The sequence below is a fragment of the Centruroides sculpturatus genome, unplaced genomic scaffold (assembly GCF_000671375.1).
Source record: "Centruroides sculpturatus isolate CEXI.00-Female unplaced genomic scaffold, Cexi_2.0 scaffold338, whole genome shotgun sequence".
Classification (NCBI taxonomy): domain Eukaryota; kingdom Metazoa; phylum Arthropoda; class Arachnida; order Scorpiones; family Buthidae; genus Centruroides; species Centruroides sculpturatus.
Window position 1 is genome coordinate 257,947 of NW_019384628.1, and position 18,788 is coordinate 276,734.

At 28.2% G+C, this 18,788-nt stretch overlaps 1 protein-coding gene and 1 long non-coding RNA gene across 6 annotated transcripts in view; one reads left to right on the plus strand and one right to left on the minus strand.

Annotated features, from left to right (window-relative positions):
- Nucleotides 1-1,009: 1,009 nt before the first annotated feature.
- On the plus strand, nt 1,010-13,774 carry LOC111625662 (lactadherin-like). 3 transcript variants are annotated; one of them, XM_023368875.1, is made up of 12 exons: nt 1,010-1,043; nt 4,168-4,253; nt 5,020-5,225; nt 5,385-5,507; nt 5,758-5,896; nt 5,968-6,108; nt 6,507-6,685; nt 9,073-9,217; nt 9,749-9,796; nt 9,875-10,108; nt 10,307-10,523; nt 10,596-10,989. In XM_023368875.1, the coding sequence occupies exons 2-12, from the start codon at nt 4,178-4,180 to the stop codon at nt 10,669-10,671; spliced, it is 1,584 nt and encodes a 527-aa protein (XP_023224643.1). In that variant the 5' UTR covers nt 1,010-1,043; nt 4,168-4,177; the 3' UTR covers nt 10,672-10,989. The 3 variants fall into 3 exon arrangements, with proteins under 3 accessions (XP_023224643.1, XP_023224644.1, XP_023224642.1); XM_023368876.1 differs by lacking the exons at nt 1,010-1,043; nt 10,596-10,989 and adding exons at nt 3,839-3,963; nt 13,707-13,774; XM_023368874.1 differs by lacking the exon at nt 1,010-1,043 and adding an exon at nt 3,839-3,963.
- The window catches only part of LOC111625663, a 39,963-nt gene continuing 25,128 nt past the window's right edge, over nt 3,954-18,788 (minus strand). For all 3 annotated transcript variants that reach the window (XR_002756758.1, XR_002756757.1, XR_002756759.1), the window contains one exon: nt 3,954-4,229. This is a non-coding gene — a long non-coding RNA (uncharacterized LOC111625663). The remainder of the gene's footprint in view (nt 4,230-18,788) is intronic.

Sequence of the window (18,788 nt, forward strand, 5' to 3'; positions counted from 1 at the left end):
AACTGCGATAAATTATATCGGGGTGGGAGAAAAGTCATTAGTTTAAGTCCTGTTGTCATAAGTGGCTACTTCGTTACCATAGGGCGTAGTTAAAAGACCAGTTACATCGTAGGGCCAATGAGACGATGTATACACACACACCCACTTGTACACTTTGTCATTCTTAACAAGGCCACACCTCGAAAATGAACTCTAGTGATTGACTTCCTACTGATTGGTATGATTTTCTTGTTTCAGATTAATAACGCTACTACCTTGTTTGCCACCGAAACTAATTTCCTCTCGGAATATTTTACTACCAAAAAATAATTTTTTTTTAAACGAGGGTTTGCGTTGAAGGCGAAAATATGGTTTTACGCCAAGTAAAAAAAGAACTGTTTATATTACATATTCCCCATTTTAAAAAAATGACCTAGATCGTTAACCCTGCTCTATTATAATTAGTAAATGCTCTTAAATTTACTGGTAACAGAAATTATTAGCTTCGAAATATCTCAAAATGTAGCGAAAATAAACATTTAGCAAAAGCAAAAAATAAAAATTTTAGAGGAAGTGGAATAAAAAAAGGGGGAAAAAAAGGGTAATTGGACTCCAAAAATATACTAAAACTTATGTTTTTGATTAACAGAAATATACTTAAACTATCTCACTGCTTAAGTAATATCTATAAGATTATTATTATTTATTAATTTTAAAAGTTGCAAAAATAAATAAATAATTTTTGAATATTTTTTTAGAAAAAAAATTTTTTTAACCTTTTTTTGTATTTGTTGCGTTGTCGTGACGTCACTGATGGGCGATATAAGGCGCTGCAGTCGACGCTCGTCTGTTTCGTCACGAGCTAGTTTGTCGGCTGCTACTTACGAGTCGGAAGAAATTTTTAGTTTTTTTTTCTTAATTTTTTTTAACATATCCCGGAAAAAGCATAAGAAAAAAAAACTACTTAAAATTTTAAATATAAACATGAATTTAAGGTGAAAAATAGTCATTTTTTTATTTCCTGGAATTGAGAGAAAAATGAGTAAAAACTGACAAATAATCAAGTAAGTAAGCGATTTTCTTAAGTATATTTAAGAGAAATATTTTACGTTAAATAACGATTCGGACTTTGATAAATTTTCATGATTTAAAGCTAAATAACTTCAATAAGGTTTTAATTTCCTAATAAACACGTTTGAAACACCGTTAAATGACTTAAAAATCCAATTTGGAAAATGTTTAAGGATAAATTAAACACTCACGCGCGTTAATAACGTTTATAAACTTTAAAAAAGCGCACTTTGAATTAAAGAAAAGAGAAAAAAAAGGAGGAAAAACTGGTGAAAAAATTTAATTTTGTTACCATGACAACCGATGTGCAACATCATATCACGTGATGCGGATAAGATGCGCTTCGTTGCGGACTACAAATTCCTCTTAAATTTTAATTTATGTTATAATTTATATCATAATCTCTTCTTGATGTTTGCTTTCAGTCACACGGACATAGATTGAATGAACCAGCTTATATTCTCTCTTTCTGTTTTTCTTCCGCCGCTTTTTTTCTTTATCTTCTCTATATCTCAAATTAATCTGTAACTAAATATCCTCCAGAGCTATAAAGTTGAAGGCTATATATATATTTTTTAAATTAACATTAATTAAATTACAAAACATTCATTAATATATTGATACTGTTTATAAATACCAATCTATTAATGAAATTGTAAAACAAGATCTTAACTTTAAAAATGCAAATTATTCATTTAAAACTGAGAAAAAAGGAAAAATAATCTGATATTTTAAGCTTTTCAAGAGTATTTTTCAATATTCGTTAATTGGTAAAGGTTAAAAATGAAATTTGGTAACGGAAACTGCATTAAAATTTTAAAATAAATAATTAATTTTAAAATGAATTTTTAATATTAGAGTATTAATTACTTTCGCATAAAGTAAGTAAAATGTGTTTTTAAATATTTTCATTGGTTTGGTCTCGAATAATTCATTATTAAAAGGTACAGTACACACAAATTAGCAAATATTACCTTTTAGAGTCAATATTAAAAAAGAAAGTTTTTTTCTTAGTGAATAAATATTTTATTCTATATACAAGTTTACGTAGAATGTGCTCAGTATTTATTAAAGCTCTTTTCTAATGAAAAGCCTTAGGTATTTATCAAAATGTCACAAATTGTTATCTTTATTTTTTTAAGAAATAGAGTAAAAATATTAACTGGAAATAGTTATAATTGTTATAAAGTATGTTACGAACTAATATATATCATTTTTTTACGCTTGCGAAATTAAATACATTTTCTACTCCATCAGAGAAAAATTTTTATTTTTCTGGTTTAAATTTTTTATAAAGAAGTTAGTTTAGTTTATATAAGACTGGCGAAAGTTTCATTAGACATAACAAAGAATTTAGTAAAAAAATTTATTTTAATTATTAATTATTTAATCTACTTAATCTTAGCATATATACCTTTATCAATAAATAATTTCAGTTTCTATTTACAATTTTTGTACGACAAAAACCTGAATTTTCATTCATTAAACGCATTCTAAAAATAACCTTTTTTATTGTTTAAATGTTGCTATTTTTCCATTGTATAAATTATAATTTGAGTAACTAGTTTAAAAAAGTTAATACTGATTGTATGTTACTTATGCTTATCTTTTTTAAAATATAAGTTTTTATAAAGATAAAAAAAAATCTGCACATAAAAAATGCCGAAAATAATACTTTTGGCACTTTAATTGACCATAAAACGGCTTAGCTCCAGGCAGCAATTGATTCGTAAGATAGCGTAATAGTTGTGCTATCATTAGCAGGTTATCAATTGGTAATTAAAATCGATAGAACCAGAAAACAAATTACTGTTATTATACAAATATTTTTTCTTGATTAGTGATCAGAAAGAAATGACGCTTATGAGGTATAATTTTTAGCAATTTTCTATATGTAACAAATAAAGAAAAAAAAAGAAAGAATTTTTCTTTCCTTCCTATAAAAGTCGCAATACAGGAAAATTTCTTTTTGAATGGATCCTGACAAAGCTTACAGGTATGATGCTGGTAGCGTTTTAGGACAGGTCTGGGTATCAAAGTTGCCCTCCTATGATGATCTATATATCACTCGGACGACACATGGAAGTTTAGCTGTTGGAAGTTGAACAAAGAAACCAGACAGTGAGCGATGAGCATCCGTTGATGCCCGAGGTATAAAAAGGATAGATATTAAGCCCGATGAATCATTGAATTTGTAAATGGTTCGCACATTCACAAAAAACACTCCTTCACGATTTGTCATTTGGTATTCCGGCTTATGAGGAACCCCTGATTAGTTTTTTCTTCCTATTTGATACTTTACTGTACAAATCGATTTTTATGAACTTCTAAATAACTTTACTTAGAAAAAGCGAATTAAATTATTAAAAATAATGCATTTGCAAAGTAAAATGGATATATTATCGAATTTAACAAAAGAAAATTTTTATAAATTTATTGTAGCTCAAAATATATTCCCTGTTTTGCCTCTTTCCAAATTTGGGTTGAGAGATAATAATCAGAAGGAAATTATATTAGCTAGAGAAAAGAAAAATATTCCATTAGTATTAATTATCTTAATTATAATTATCAGTTGCAGTCTACGTGATTTTTATTTTAATACATATTTCTAGTTCAAGTAAGTGTATCTTTTATGTTTCTAATGATTAACTATTGAGTTATTACAGAGACCATAAATAATTCTACTGAAAAAAGAAAATATACTTATCACACACAAACTACAAGCTGTTACAGTTTTCTCGACAAGATTACTTGAGTTATCTCTCTCATCAAATTTTTCTTCAAACAGATCGCTTCTTTATATGACAGTGCATTCGAAATATCACATATTGAGAGATAAGCCGAATCGCCCTGAAGCTCAAGAATTATCCATCCATAGGTGGGATGCAATTTTCACCTCACCCAAACAATCAGGTAATGATAGACTAGGCCTCTTGTGTCTGTTATTGGGAGGAACAGCTCCTATCTAGCTCGCAGACTACTGAGGTTGATATCTCAGGGTGTAATATCATTACCTTATTATATAGGAAAGCTGATGGATGATTGCTTTTTTGTTAGAAGTTATTAATAACCTTAGATAACTGTATTTTAAAGATTGCTCTTTTTTCCCTTTCTAAGATCGAGATAAATGGATGCATTCTATTCGATGCTCTGGATGATGATAGTAGGATTGTTAGGACCTGTTTTTAAAATAAAGGCAGAATGTAAGTATAACGATAATTTATTAAATAGTTTTAACATAAAAAATGGCTTTAATAAATTCAGAAATATTCAAAATACACACAAAAACCAATCAATCATATTTACTTTAAAAACGTTGATATTGATATATTTAAAAAGTAACTTCTATTCTTAAAACTTTCAGGAATTTTACAAAGAATTAATACTGTATATTAGTTCCGAATTCATTTGTTTAATAAAAATGAATATCGTTGTTTATTTTGAGAATATTTATAATTATTTAAAATGTAAAATAAGATAATGGTATAAGTTCTGAAAGCACAGAATGCTAGTTGGCGTAGGGAGATAACAATATTGCTTTCCAGAAGTTTAAATAAAAAATTTATGAAGATGAACGATGGCAAGAGAAGTGTAATCTACCATACAAACAACAACGATTTATTTCCATTATTTCAGTCATATCATACAACCAACTATACTAAAAGCAAAAATATTTCTTATCTGTTATATCCTGCAACAAAACAAGTGATAAAAGTTATTTTACCATTATTAAAATAAATTATTAATTTAAATCATTCATATTTTTCAGTTTCTTGAAAGAAGTTAATTAATTATCCTTAGTATCGATGTTACGTTGTAATTGTAAAAATTGCACTTACAGGGGGGGAATATTTTTAAATCGTGCTTCAGTAGAAAAATATTAAATTAAATTAAAAAATAAGGCCACGATTTATGATTGACGTCAAATTGAAAGTGTGGTTGTGCATTTTAAAATTATATCTGTTACAGTAACGGGGTGCAGCCAGCCTCTAGGTCTAATGTCAGGTTCAGTTAAAGATTGGCAGATCAGTGCCAGTTCCGTGTTGTCTTCTTCAAAAGAACCTGGGTGTCAGATGAGATATGCTAGGCTTTACCAGCTGAGTGGGCACGCCTGGTGTGCTGGACATAAATCCGCTTTCGAATGGATTCAAATCGATTTAGGAGTTGCAGCAAAGGTAAGAACTGTTCACCGATATAACAAAATGTGTGTATGTATATATGTATATATATCTGCTATGTGTAATTTTTAAATGCATTATATATTTTGTGCATATACATCATATTCATTCATTGAGATTTATTTTGGAATTTCTTTCTCCTTTTATATATATCAGGTGACTGGAATTATGACACAAGGGAGAGGAGACGGTAAACAATGGGTCACGTCTTACTTTTTATCTCATAGCTCCGATGCTTTTCATTGGAAATATTGTACGGATTCTTATGGAACAAGAAAGGTTAACTCATATCACATACATGCTTATAAAAATTAGATAATATATGTAATTTTTTATAAGCTATTAAATTTAATTATTAAACACAAATATAATACAGTATAATGGAAATTACCGTGTGAATATTAAATGTTTAAATTTATGTTATTTAATTTTAAATTGATTTTAATCTTGAATTAGTTATACCACAAAAATTGCTAAAATGAACAATAAAATATCAAAACTATTAATTTTATTTTTTAAATAAATGCAGGTTTTTATAGGAAATTCTGATTCTCATACAATTCAACAAAATTACCTAGATCATCCAATTAAAACACGATTTCTAAGATTGCATATATTAGAATGGAACGATCATCCTAGTATGAGAGTTGAAATTCTTGGATGTCAAGGTTGGTCCCGACTGTAGTAATTAATGTAGTTTATAATTAGTAGCGCCTAAGTGATAATTGTTCGATTATAGAATGCAACCAAATCATTAGTTTACCGCCACAAGCCAAAATGAGTGCCTCAAGTTGGAGACCATGGAACAAACAAAAAACTTGCAGTCCTGATGATGGTCACATATATAGTCAGAGTGGTTGGTGCGCTCGAAAGAATGACGGTCAGTGCAGGTGATTTTCAGAAATTCAGTCATGGCTATTAAATTTGTTTTAAGATATGTAATCTTATTTAAGAGACGAGACAATTTATTAACACAAACAATTAATTATCTATTTAAAATTACATATCATAATTTTACATTATTTTTAAAAATTAATTTCTTGAGATTATTATTATTATTATCATTATTAACGAATAATTTGTTGATAAAAACATCTTTAAAAGACCGGTAACTCGGTTTTCTCCATCCTTAAGTTATTTTGTCATTGACGAGACTACCCAGCTATTATCATTAACATTATCTTATCTGGGAAAGCTGATGTATCCATTAAAAAATGCTAATTGTAATAAAAAAAATATACAAATAGTTATTCATTCTGATTACATCGCTTTTTTCAGCCAATCAGTGGCTTCAAGTCGATTTAGGACCTCCTACAGTGGTTACAGGCTTAGTCACTAAAGGAAGAGGCGATAGTAAGAGAAAACAATGGGTGGCATCATTTCTTATATCATACAGCAATGATAGTAATATGTGGTACTTTTATAAAGAAGATAGTTACCTGAATCCAAAAGTCAAGGTATTATCAACATTGATCCGTTATTTATTTTAATATATATAGCCTATACAATTATTTAAAATTATTATTGCTTTATTGATCNATTTCTTATATCATACAGCAATGATAGTAATATGTGGTACTTTTATAAAGAAGATAGTTACCTGAATCCAAAAGTCAAGGTATTATCAACATTGATCCGTTATTTATTTTAATATATATAGCCTATACAATTATTTAAAATTATTATTGCTTTATTGATCTTGTAAATTACGATTTCAGATATTAAGGTAGTTAAGTCTTTATTAATGATTATATTTCTTAGTCGAATATTTCTAAAAGCGGTGTTTAAAATACAGTAAAAATTAATAAATTCATAAAATTATATTAATTTTTACTAATTAATAGTGAAATAATCTATAAAATACTATATTTAGTAATAAACAGAAATTAGTTTTTAGTATGATTTATTTTGTTTTACTAAATAAATTATTGTTAGAATTTCTTGTGTTTTTATTTACCTTTTCACTTTTTAAGTTGAACATATTTTAGGATCAAGTTTCATGTAAATTGCAGATTTCTATTTAAAATAAAGACAAACTTTTTAAGACTTTATTTTCACTTTACTAACATTATATTAGCAGAACGATTTGTTTACGTTAACTTCAAAATACTCGTCTTTCAAATTCTGTGAAAATTTAAGGAAAACAAAAATGTTTTATTTTTGGCACTTAAGAAAAATGCTTAATACAGTATGGCCATATAAGTTTAGGAATACATTTTTTCAATTTATTTATATTTTTTATGTGATTTATAATCACTATATAATATTCAACGAGCAATTATTTACTGTGACATCGTCACAATGCCGGGCTGCAATTTTTAATCATATTTATTTAATTTAAAATATATGCTCTCTACCTCAAATTAGTAGTGTCTTGCCCCGTACATAATACTTTTCCTGTTAGCAATAGCGTCAGGGCGGTCATCTACTCGTATCTAACTTCTTTCAGGGGAAAATATTTTAATTAAAATAACTTGATGTATAGTTAGCATCAGAAGTTTGTATATAGTTAATCGTGGCCTCCTGTACCTAATCTTTCCATATCTGGTTTCGGCTTTCACCTATCTGACTCCGTTGTCGAGATTAAGGAAGCACAGACAGACGGACGGACTACAGTGGAAATTTATAAGTTACAATTTTTTCAACTTACATCCCAAATACATTTCGCTTAAATTTTCTTATTATTAAGTCATATTACACAAATTTCCCTTTACAGTATAAATTACAGTGAAATAATAATTTGAATTTAAGTTCACTTTCAATTACTTTCAAAGGATCAAAATGTTTATTTTATGCAGTTAAAACACTTATCTAATTTTATTTATGAAACATATTTCTTTTATACTTAATTTGTTTCTTGCGTGACAATTTATATCAATAAAATCAATAATTGGTTTAATGGTAATGCAAATTTTTAAAAAAGATATCATTACCTATTTTTGCAGTAATTTAAATTAAATTAAACATCTGAGAAAATGTGTGTTCAGATAATGTGATATAAAATTAAAATTATTACTAGGTTTTAATTATTATTAAATTATATTAGGTAATTATTATTATTTATTTATGTTTGTACATAACTCTTTTCTAGTATAAGTAATGATCACTTTTATTTAATATAAAATTTAAAACCAATGAAAATATTCCATTTTAGCATTATTCAATGTTGAAGTTAACTTGGCTAAAATATCATTAGAATATATCCATAATAAAAGAACCGATAGATCGATAAACTAACCGGTTGATTTTGTACGTTTAAAAAATCTCTTTTGTAGAAATCTTATACATTATTATCAATTATATAAGTCTAAACAATTATTATTTATTAATTCTTGTTAATTACAATATGATGCTTCATTGTGTGTGTTTTCTTTTGATATTTGCATTTATAAGTTTTTATGTTACATCTCCTTTCTTAATAAATCATTAAGTAAGGAGATGTAACGCAAAAACTTATAAATTTAAATATCAAATATTAAATATGCGTTTAAAATTTAAATTTTTAAAATGCGAAATATAGCAAAATATAGACTCGAAATATTTTAGATAATTTAACACATTTCATTTTTAAAATAAAATGTGTTAAATTGCTCTTTGAAAACTAATCTTTTATTTTTTAATGTTTTATTTTAAAAAAATTCTTTAGATATAATTTTTCTTTCATTTCCATTTTTCATGTAATCTAAAGAGTAAAAGTGATATTTTTAGAGAATAATAGGATATTCAGCTCTCATTTTATATAAAATATTTAATTATGCATCATTTGTTTTTGCTAAAAAATTTTTTATTGAAGTAACATTTAATTATAAAATTATAAATAATTCAGATACAATATTCTTAATAGGAATTTGGTGGAAATATGGATAAGAATACGGAAAGGCATCACTATTTAAATCATCCATTTGTGAGTCGATATGTAAGAATCCATCCAACTTCATGGCACGGGAGAGTCAGTTTAAGATTGGGTGTAATTGGATGTCGTCATACAGGTAATTTCAATTACATTTAATTCAAAATATAAAATATGATATAATATAGCTATAATTGGAAGTATAATAAGTTACGATAAAACAAATATACTGTATTCTTATAGTATGATCATGCAAAAATCAGAAAAATCATTAGTTAAAAAAAGTAATTTTAAAAATGAATTGTTTATAAATTCAATAAACAAGAATTATTTTATCAATTCTTTCTATTCGCAATGGAAATCTTCAGTAAAACAATGTTAAATCTATAAATAAACTTTACTATTACGTTTATATTTCGTGCTTTCTATTTTGTTTTACATATAGGGATTTCATAGATTTGAATAAATGCAAATATATTAAACATAATAGAATATATGAATTATATAAAACAACTTACTTTCAACTTTTATATCCTTTCTGGAGATTATATAGTCAATGAAAGCAGTTCACGTTTAATGAAAGCCTTAGTATTTGTAAATATTCAGTAATAAATATTATTAAAAATTTAACCGAATACGATAATAGTATTAAGTAATGTTTACTTTTCAGGTGATTGTGGTCCAGGATTTTTCAGAATACATGACTGTACAGAATGTGGTAAGTAAAAATAAATCAAACTAAAACGATAACATCATAAACAACTTCGTGTTATCAACATTCCTTTCTATTTTCTAGTGGAGAATTTAGCTTATCAAAAAGAAACCTGGGTAAACGATAAAAGACATGCCTGGGTTGGATGGAAATATGGACATTCTTCTTTTGCTGTGGATGGAGAAGCAGACAATCAACTTCAAAAATGTGCTATTCTCGATAACTATTATGTGGAATACCCGATTTGGATGGTTGACCTCGGACAAAAGAGAACTATACGCGGTGTCGTGATTGTCACTTGGCAGGGTAAAGGTCAGGGTAAGTTAAACCTTTACGTGATTGCTTCATTTGCTGGAGTGATTGATTAACAGTAGAAACAATGAGACTCCCTTTATACTCAATCATTTTCATTAAGTAGACGCCCTTTAGAGATTTCAATTGTTCTACCAATCTACAATGGTAATTAAAAAATCCTAATACAGCTCATGCAGAACAAATATTTTTTTGTATTTTCAGATCGAGCTACTCCTTACAGAGATTATGTTTATAAATTAGATAAATTAACAGTTTATGTGGAAGATAAGCCCAGATTGGAATCCATTATAACTGGCAATAAATGTGGATCTGTATCGAGAATGAACGGAGCAGTTTTTCGTAAAAGGATCCTCATCGACTGCCCAGCTAATATGAATGGCAGGTACATATACGTTAAAGCCACAGGAGTACCTAACAGGTGGAGTCGCCTATATTCTGCTGTTCTATGCGAAGTTCTAATTTACTAATATTCTTTCAATTATATGTACAGTCATCTAAATACCTCATATCGACGGGGCTTATGGTGCCATCATTATAATTCATCTTTAACATTTAACAAATTCTAAGTGTTTTAACTTATTAAAATATTCATTTCATCCAAATTTGTTTTGGAATATATACAATATATATATTTTTCCCAACTTGACAATGACTGCAGTCATCGACAGTGCAAAGCAATAACGGTTTTTTCTTTTTTGTGAAAAATTCATTCGAAGTCTTCCTTTTGTCACTGTTGATGTTCGTTCGTTGTAAAGTTTGTTTTAAACTTTAAAAAAAGAGAGAGAAAAAGTAGATTTTTGTCTAATCAATAATGAATTAATTACATTATGCAAATTCAGAAACTCTGTAATAGTAATTCAATTAATAAAATAGAATTATAATCATGTGGATTAATATTTTAAATTACGAAAATTATAGTATGATTCGATTGGCACTGTTAACAAATTAATATATATGAATCATATTATGATAAATTGAGATACTAATTAATTAAATTATTTATTATTTTAATTAATACGTCCTAATAACTGTATATTAATTATAATTTTAGAAACTACTCGCATTGTAGGTTTAGATGTATTTTTAATGAATGATTATAACTAAAATAGACCTGCAATTTAATTTACAAATATAATTTCATTTTACAAATAACTAATTATTTATAATAGTGATATGATAAATTATTCAATTATTTACCACAGATCCTGTAAAAATGATTAATTAAAAATAACTCCACAAAAGTTATATTATTATATTTTTTCATGTTTATTTATATACAAAAATGATTTTTTACTTAACAATTTTATTAACTTTTTTAATCAAAAGTTAGTTTTCAAAACAGGAAAGTGGCAGAGTGCGGAGAGACAAGAATATTTTTCGTCATATGATTTGTTTTATGTAGAAATATAACAAAATACTTATTCTATAAACTTATTCTAAAACAATTAAACATGATTGTTGTAAAATAAATAATTCTTGTAGTGTCATCGCTACGTGACGTTGCTTTAAATTTAAAAATAATTTAAATGAAATACAGTAACATTCAGAAGTTATATTTTTAAAAGTACGGTCTTTTTGTATTAGTTTCGTTCGATATTTCGATGATCAATGGTTTTTCTTGTTTTTTTTTTTTTTAATTCAAAGATCTTACATATCGTTTTGGAAAACAGCTACACTTTGCTTTGAAAAAGAACAAAAACGACTTTCCTAGTATGTCTTTTACACGTAAATTAATTAATAGATTTAAATTTATTACATTTATCAAACATTAAATAACAACAAAACAATATATAAACTTTATAAGAAAGTCTTAGAAAGTTACATTAGTATTTTTAAACAATATTTAACCTTAAACCTTAATATCCTTACCGGTTAACTAGTTGTAAATAAAGGTGAAAGAATACAGATGCGTATTCTAAAAATTGCACAAATTTAAATACGTTTTCTGGTCATTTCGAATAACTGTACATGCGAACGAGATAATCAAATCATTCCAGGAAGAATTTATGCTAATTTATCGAAAAATTTTTAGTAAATAACGTTCCATTTTGAAAATAAAAGGATTAATTAAATGAATTCGATCGAAGAAATATAATTGGCAGATTTTAAACTAAAAATCATAAAACTAAAAAATCGTGTACAGTTACACATATCTGTACAAAGGGAGTTTTTTGGCACACAGTGTATATCACCATTACAAAAGTTTAAAGCAAAGGAAACCTGCAGAAATAAGAAAGCGAAGTGGTCGAAAGAGGAGGAAAATGACTGAAAAAAAAAGAAGAACCAATTGGAGGAAGAAGCCTTGAGACAAACACTCAGAAAATTGGGAAGAAAGTTCAAAATTTCACACGGGCATATTTGCCGGATTTTGAAGAAAAGTCAACTGACTCCCAAGAAGCGAAAGTCAACCAAAATGCACGACGAAGCAACTTATTACTCAAAAAATCCTTCTGAGGAAGCTGCATGGCGGAGTCTTGAAGGCGTCAAACAACCTCGATGTGGTTATGGGCGAGTCCTATTTCACTTTTGACTGAAGTGAGTGATGGTAACAATTTCTATTTTGATCAGAAAAGGATTGGATTCTTAAAGGTGCATCTTTAAGTCAAATTCAAACGACATTCCAAGTGTTCGCCAAACCTTCTGGTTTGGCTGGCAATCAGTTGAAAGAAACGTTCATGAGCCTTCATTCCCCTCAACGACTCTCCAACACCAAAGAAGTGTATAACAACGAATGCATTCAGTAAAGGCTGGCACCTTTCCTAAAATAAATCCTATCTTAACTAAGGTTGTCTTCTGGCCAGACATATTAACGCTTACGACAAAGTTGCCAAGTTGGACCATTGCGGAATTTGATACATTAAGTTTCAAACGTTCTGCAGCTGAGATCGATTAAGAGATTTTGGTCTAACTGAAGCAAAAAGTTTACGAAAATGGTTGGGAACCTGGATCCGCGAAAGAGTTTTAGGACACGATTAAGGTTCAAACTACCATTTCATAGCTGACCACTTCCGGAAATTAATGGAATGAGTCAAGACAAAATTCCTAATTGCAATCGATTGCAGACCTGCATTTCATTCATTCGAACGTAAAACAACCTATCTCTACCTACCTATCCAAAAAACCGCCTAATTTTAAATAACTTTATAGTTTGTGCAGGTTTTTAGAATAGACGTTCTTTCCCATATAAACTTTAATATCTAAAAATATAAATATGTTTAGATTAAATTAATAATATCCGTAAAAACATATGTCACATTTTTCATTTGTTTATTTAAGCATAGACTAAATTAAAGAATGAAAATTTTTTGTCCAATAAATCATTTTATATCTTCTTATAAAAATTGCTTTATTGGAGCTTTTAAGTCTAAAAATAAAACATATTTACGTTTTTAAGTTAATAAAGTATCTTGGTCAAAATCTCGAAAATTTCTGTTTAAACTATAAATAATTTTATAAGTTTTATAAATTCAAGGGCTTATTTAAATAAGTATAATTTCCGTAAGTGTATTATTTGTTAAACAGTATTTTCTAGATTAATTTTATGAAAGTTTTGCAAATTATAAATTAAAATATTTTATTTCATTCAGCAATTTTTTTTCAGTGTTTAGAAATGACCATTAAGTGGAATATGAATATCAATATATTAAACAACATCAATTCTTGTATTAAATAAAAAGTAACATTTTAAAAATAAAATTTAAATATTTTTATATACTGTAGTCAAAATATTAATTAAACATATTTTCTTGATATTACAATTTATTATTAATGAAATGATCGTCAAAATCACTGGTTATTTGTAAATTAACACGTTTTTTATGTATAGAAATTTAAAATTACCTTATTAAATAATCTCATTTTACAGAAAGAAAAGCAGATTGTGTATTAATTGAATATCGATTCAAAGATTACAAGAATCGAAAATAAAAAGTTAAGATATGAAATAAATAAACAGAATAGTAATTTAAAAAGTAATGAATGGAAGGTGTTGAAATTCTCTGCAAAAACATCAATAACGTACTGCCATCTGTTGATTATAAATTAAACTAACTGTTGAAAACTCGTTTAGTGATCGGATTACATAGGAATTTCACTGTTACAGTGTTACATAGGACGCACAAATATATGTCTGTCATAGGTACTGGAATCAAATACTGATATCCTGAATCTTAAATATTACCAGGCTAGATTAACCCACTTTGGACCCCTAGACATTTTCTTCTTACAGGGCCCCCTCCCTCTCCCACAAGAAATAGAGCACACATAAAATATAAAACAATAAATAAAACACAACTAAATAATGTGAAAAACTAAAACAAATATTAAATTTTTATTAATAAAAAATATTTAATATACAACAATAAATTTTAGTTTTTCTAGAAACAGTTTGACCGGGCCCTAGACATTTGTCTTATTTGTCTATGCAATGATCCTAAATATCGTGTGATACGAGCTGTATATCTGTAGAGGAAGGTCGGATAGTATTGGACAAGTGTTGTTTCTAACATATGCTGCAAGTAGCAGAACCTGTGAAGACACCAGAAAGTCGGGTGGATAAAGAAAGTTCAGATTCCGCTATATTTAGTCAAGCAGCAGTGTTGTTGACACGTGGTAGAAATTTTTTTTTTTTTAATAGTATTTTGAGTGAACGACGATAACTTCTGGTTGTCATAGCTTGCCTGAAAATGAGAATAAGTTGTTCTTTTGTTTATTGTTGAAAACGACAGTTATTGTTCTTTAACATGTAGGCCGGAAATCTTAAGCTTACTAATACGTATGTGGTAAGAGATGTTTTGTTCCATGATGTTGCGGGTTGTATCGGACAAAACTGTTGCGGTTTGTATGGGACAGAGGTGTTACGGGTTGTATCGGAAACAGTTTAAGGTTGATAAGAATTATATTCTCACGGAAATTTTTTTATTTTACGAGACAATATGGATAAACTACGGCAGAAGAAAGGAAAGAAAGAAGTAAAAAAGAATCTGTTCAGCTAAGAGAAAGCTGCTGGGGGAAAATCGTCTAAATACAGACAAAGAAAGAAAACAGTAAATTAAGAGAAGAGAGAAGACCAAGAGATTCGCTGCATCATCCGTGGTGAAACCTTTGAAAAAGACTGGATTTAGTGTAGGATTTGTGTAGGTTGGGCTCATGAAAATTGCGCCGATCTTGAAGGAAACAATCTGTTTTATGAATGTGATGTTTGTATTACAAGAAAAAAAAAAAAGTAAACACAGAATACATTTGTCATTAAAATGAATTGTTAAATTTTCAGACTGATAATTTTTTAATTTTTCTCATTTATGCCACTTTCTTATTATGTATTAACTTAGTTTTACGACCTGTAATTTATACTTTTATAAATTTCTCAAAAATAACTCTACCTAATAATAAAAAGTTGTTTGTGAAACCAAAAGTAATTCTCTTCTTACAGATTTTTCTCATGTTCGATACAACCCTCCACAAGTAAAATTGATAAAAATGTAATGACTGTAAAAAGTGTAAAAAAATTATTATTAATATTTTTATCTTAGAAAAATGTATTTTAACAGGTGTTTTTATAGAACAACGAAGTTTTGTATGGAATGTAATTTGGTCCAATTGAGCTGTAAAAATATTTTATAATACTGTATAGGAGAAGCTTAGGTGTCAGATACTACCTGACGTTGCGTTTATTTAAAGTTATTTAGAATTGCCGCTGATAACAGATTCCAATGCCAACAATTCCATTTGTGAATAAATAGGAAAAAAGGAGTTAAAATTTGAATTCTGAAAAAATAAATAACAGTAAAATTTAATTTGTTTTTTGCTGTTATTGTTGTTTTTACGACAAACATGTGATAATAGCTCTAAATAATTTACAATATTATTTCAAAACTTTATTTTTAATTCTCATCATTGTTGTTCTTTAATTATTAAAAGTAAAATTATCAGCCTCAATTTCTAACTACGAGTCTTATTTTTTAATTTACTTCCAATGGAAAATAAATAAAAGAGATATCTGTATTAAAAGCTTGTTTTAGTTTGCAATAGTTATTTATTTCACTTTTAAACACATTTTCTTAAAACAATTTGCAATGATAATAATCGAATTTAAATTTTCTCTCTTAATTCCAATTAAAATCATTTGTGTGGAAATTGGGACGTTGTATTTTTTCTAAGTTTCGTACAAATGGAATTTGTTGATACAAGATACTAGTATGAGAAGGTTGTATTGCATTCCTTGCTACGTTCCATCAATTCTTCCATTCTATCTTTTATTATTTTATTTATTTATTTTTTATGAAATATTTTTGCAGCTGTAGACTTAACAAATTATACTTGAATACAAAACTTTCGAGAAATTCAGCATTTCGCGTTTAACAACGAACTATAACAATGAAGTATGGAAAGTGAACGGAATTGAAAATTCTCGTTTTGGATGAATAAGAAGTGAAAAAAACTTATTCATCGAAACTAAAAATGTTCAATCCTTTATTTTCAGAAAGACAAACAGAGAACAAATAGCCGAACCGTGTACAGAAACTATTATTTTTATCCTAATCCTACTCCACATTACAAGAAAATATCTTTTAGATTAGTTAGCTATAAATTTTTTAACTTATAGAATTTTAAGAAACTATTAAGATTTTGAAATACAGATGCAGATGGTATATTCGAAACACTTAGGCCTATATAAATAGCTCGATAAAAATCTGCGGCGGTGTAATATGTCAAGCGATTTCTCAAAGATGGAGTGATTAATATCACACATCATAATTTCATTTTATTATATCCACAATTCTTAACTAAGATTTTCATTCAATTTCGGTTACTTACACCTTTCTAGATTAAAAATTGTGTGCCCGAACACTTTTTAATCTAGGTTAAAGTGTGTAACCTGCTAGAGCCCTTGGAAAAATATATACATAATCTCCTTCGGGATCGAGAAGTTTGTCCGCTATGGCGTCGGCCATACTGTATTTTAACCTGGTCATTATAAAGTGAAGTATACGATGAATTGTGAAAACATCAAATTTGCGTTAGGAATGTGAATATACCGAAAAGTATATGTAGCATATATAATGAAAATATATATATATACAGCTGTAAAAATATCGTTTTAATTGAATCTTGTTCGAATGTCGAGTCACGAAGGCGATTTGCCCACCACTTTAAAATGTACGAGGATGTTCGGTTTTCTTGCATTTATGACGTCATTTATGATCTTACGTGTCTTTTTCATTACAACTATACTACGGTTGTTGCCGAATAAAACTTCGGAAAAGTTTATAGTTTTTTGGCATCATAAGCTCAATTGCAACAATAAGACAGAAATTTAATATCATTAATATGTATAACGATAAAAAGTAATTGACAACTTAACCAGGTTAAACTTCTCTAACAGATAAAGAATATTGTTCGACTTTTTATAACCTGCCCTTCCCTCCTATTCCTATTTTAAGATAGTCTTTATTTGGCGCCTACGGTCAAAATTCGTCGTTTGAAAGAGTATTTCAACTGATTCTTTGTTTTCTTTTTAAAATATTTCATGCGTAAATAATTCTTCAAAGAATATTGAAGGCGGAACTTTACGTTTTCGTAAGGTTGTTTATAGCGGGACTTTACGATTTCATAAGGTTGGTTATGGTGACCACTATTTAGAAGTACACATAATAAATATCCTATTTAAAGGGTCTAGGGATTGTAAAAATGTCCGTTAAGTAGAGCTGTCCGCTATTCAGGTTTATTGGTTTTATTAAGATATGGCAACGCAACACTCGGGCGATCTGCCTAGTGGTAATGCCTTCTGTGAGGTCTTTTTAAGGGTAACTGACCCCTATTCGGGCGTTACAGACGTGGATAAAACCCGGAAAACTCCATGTGGCCAGCCCGTCCTGGCGAGGCGCGAACCCACGATCGAACTCCCAGTGTTCAGGGACGGAACCGCTTGGCCACTGGTGGGCCAGCCCCGCTATTCGGGAGTGTCCGTTAATGGAGGTTTCACTGTATATATATTTGATTTAAAGAAACGCGAAATATGTAACAAGAATTATAAATCAAATCGAACACTTTAATATAAATGATTTTTCTTTAAAATAAACCGGCAGATTAATGCAGTAATAGAATTTTTTAAATATTTTACATTTTTCTGTATTAGCATTTAATATTTTTCATTGTATGAATTACTTTAAAGTGTAAAAATCCGACAGCGAGTTGCTGGATTTTTTATGTTTAAGAAACACTTAAACCCATTAGCACAAAGTTAAAATTGTGCGAGGTGCTATCTGTTACGAAATGCTATAAAAAGTAACTTATGTTATTAATTATTATAAAAAGGCAAAAGCAAAGATGAATTTTTTTAAGTTGTAAATGCCAATAACGAGTAAAATTTTGGCATTTACAATTTTAAAAAAAAATTCATCTAAATAAAAAAATCATGAAGTACGACCCCACTTGAGATATGACCCATGACTCACTCCTTTCTATCGTTCCACTCCCTTGAATTCCGTACTCCAATATTTAATAGTATCTCTTATATACAAGTCACCAAGCTAAATTTCGTTTCTTAATTTTTAGTCCATTCTGAGATATTATTTAAACGAAGTAAACGCCAACACACAGGAAAACACATCCACAAAAGTTTTTCCTATTTATTTTTGACTTTTTTGGGTTCGAGGGTCTCAAAACCCAGAAGGTGAAATTT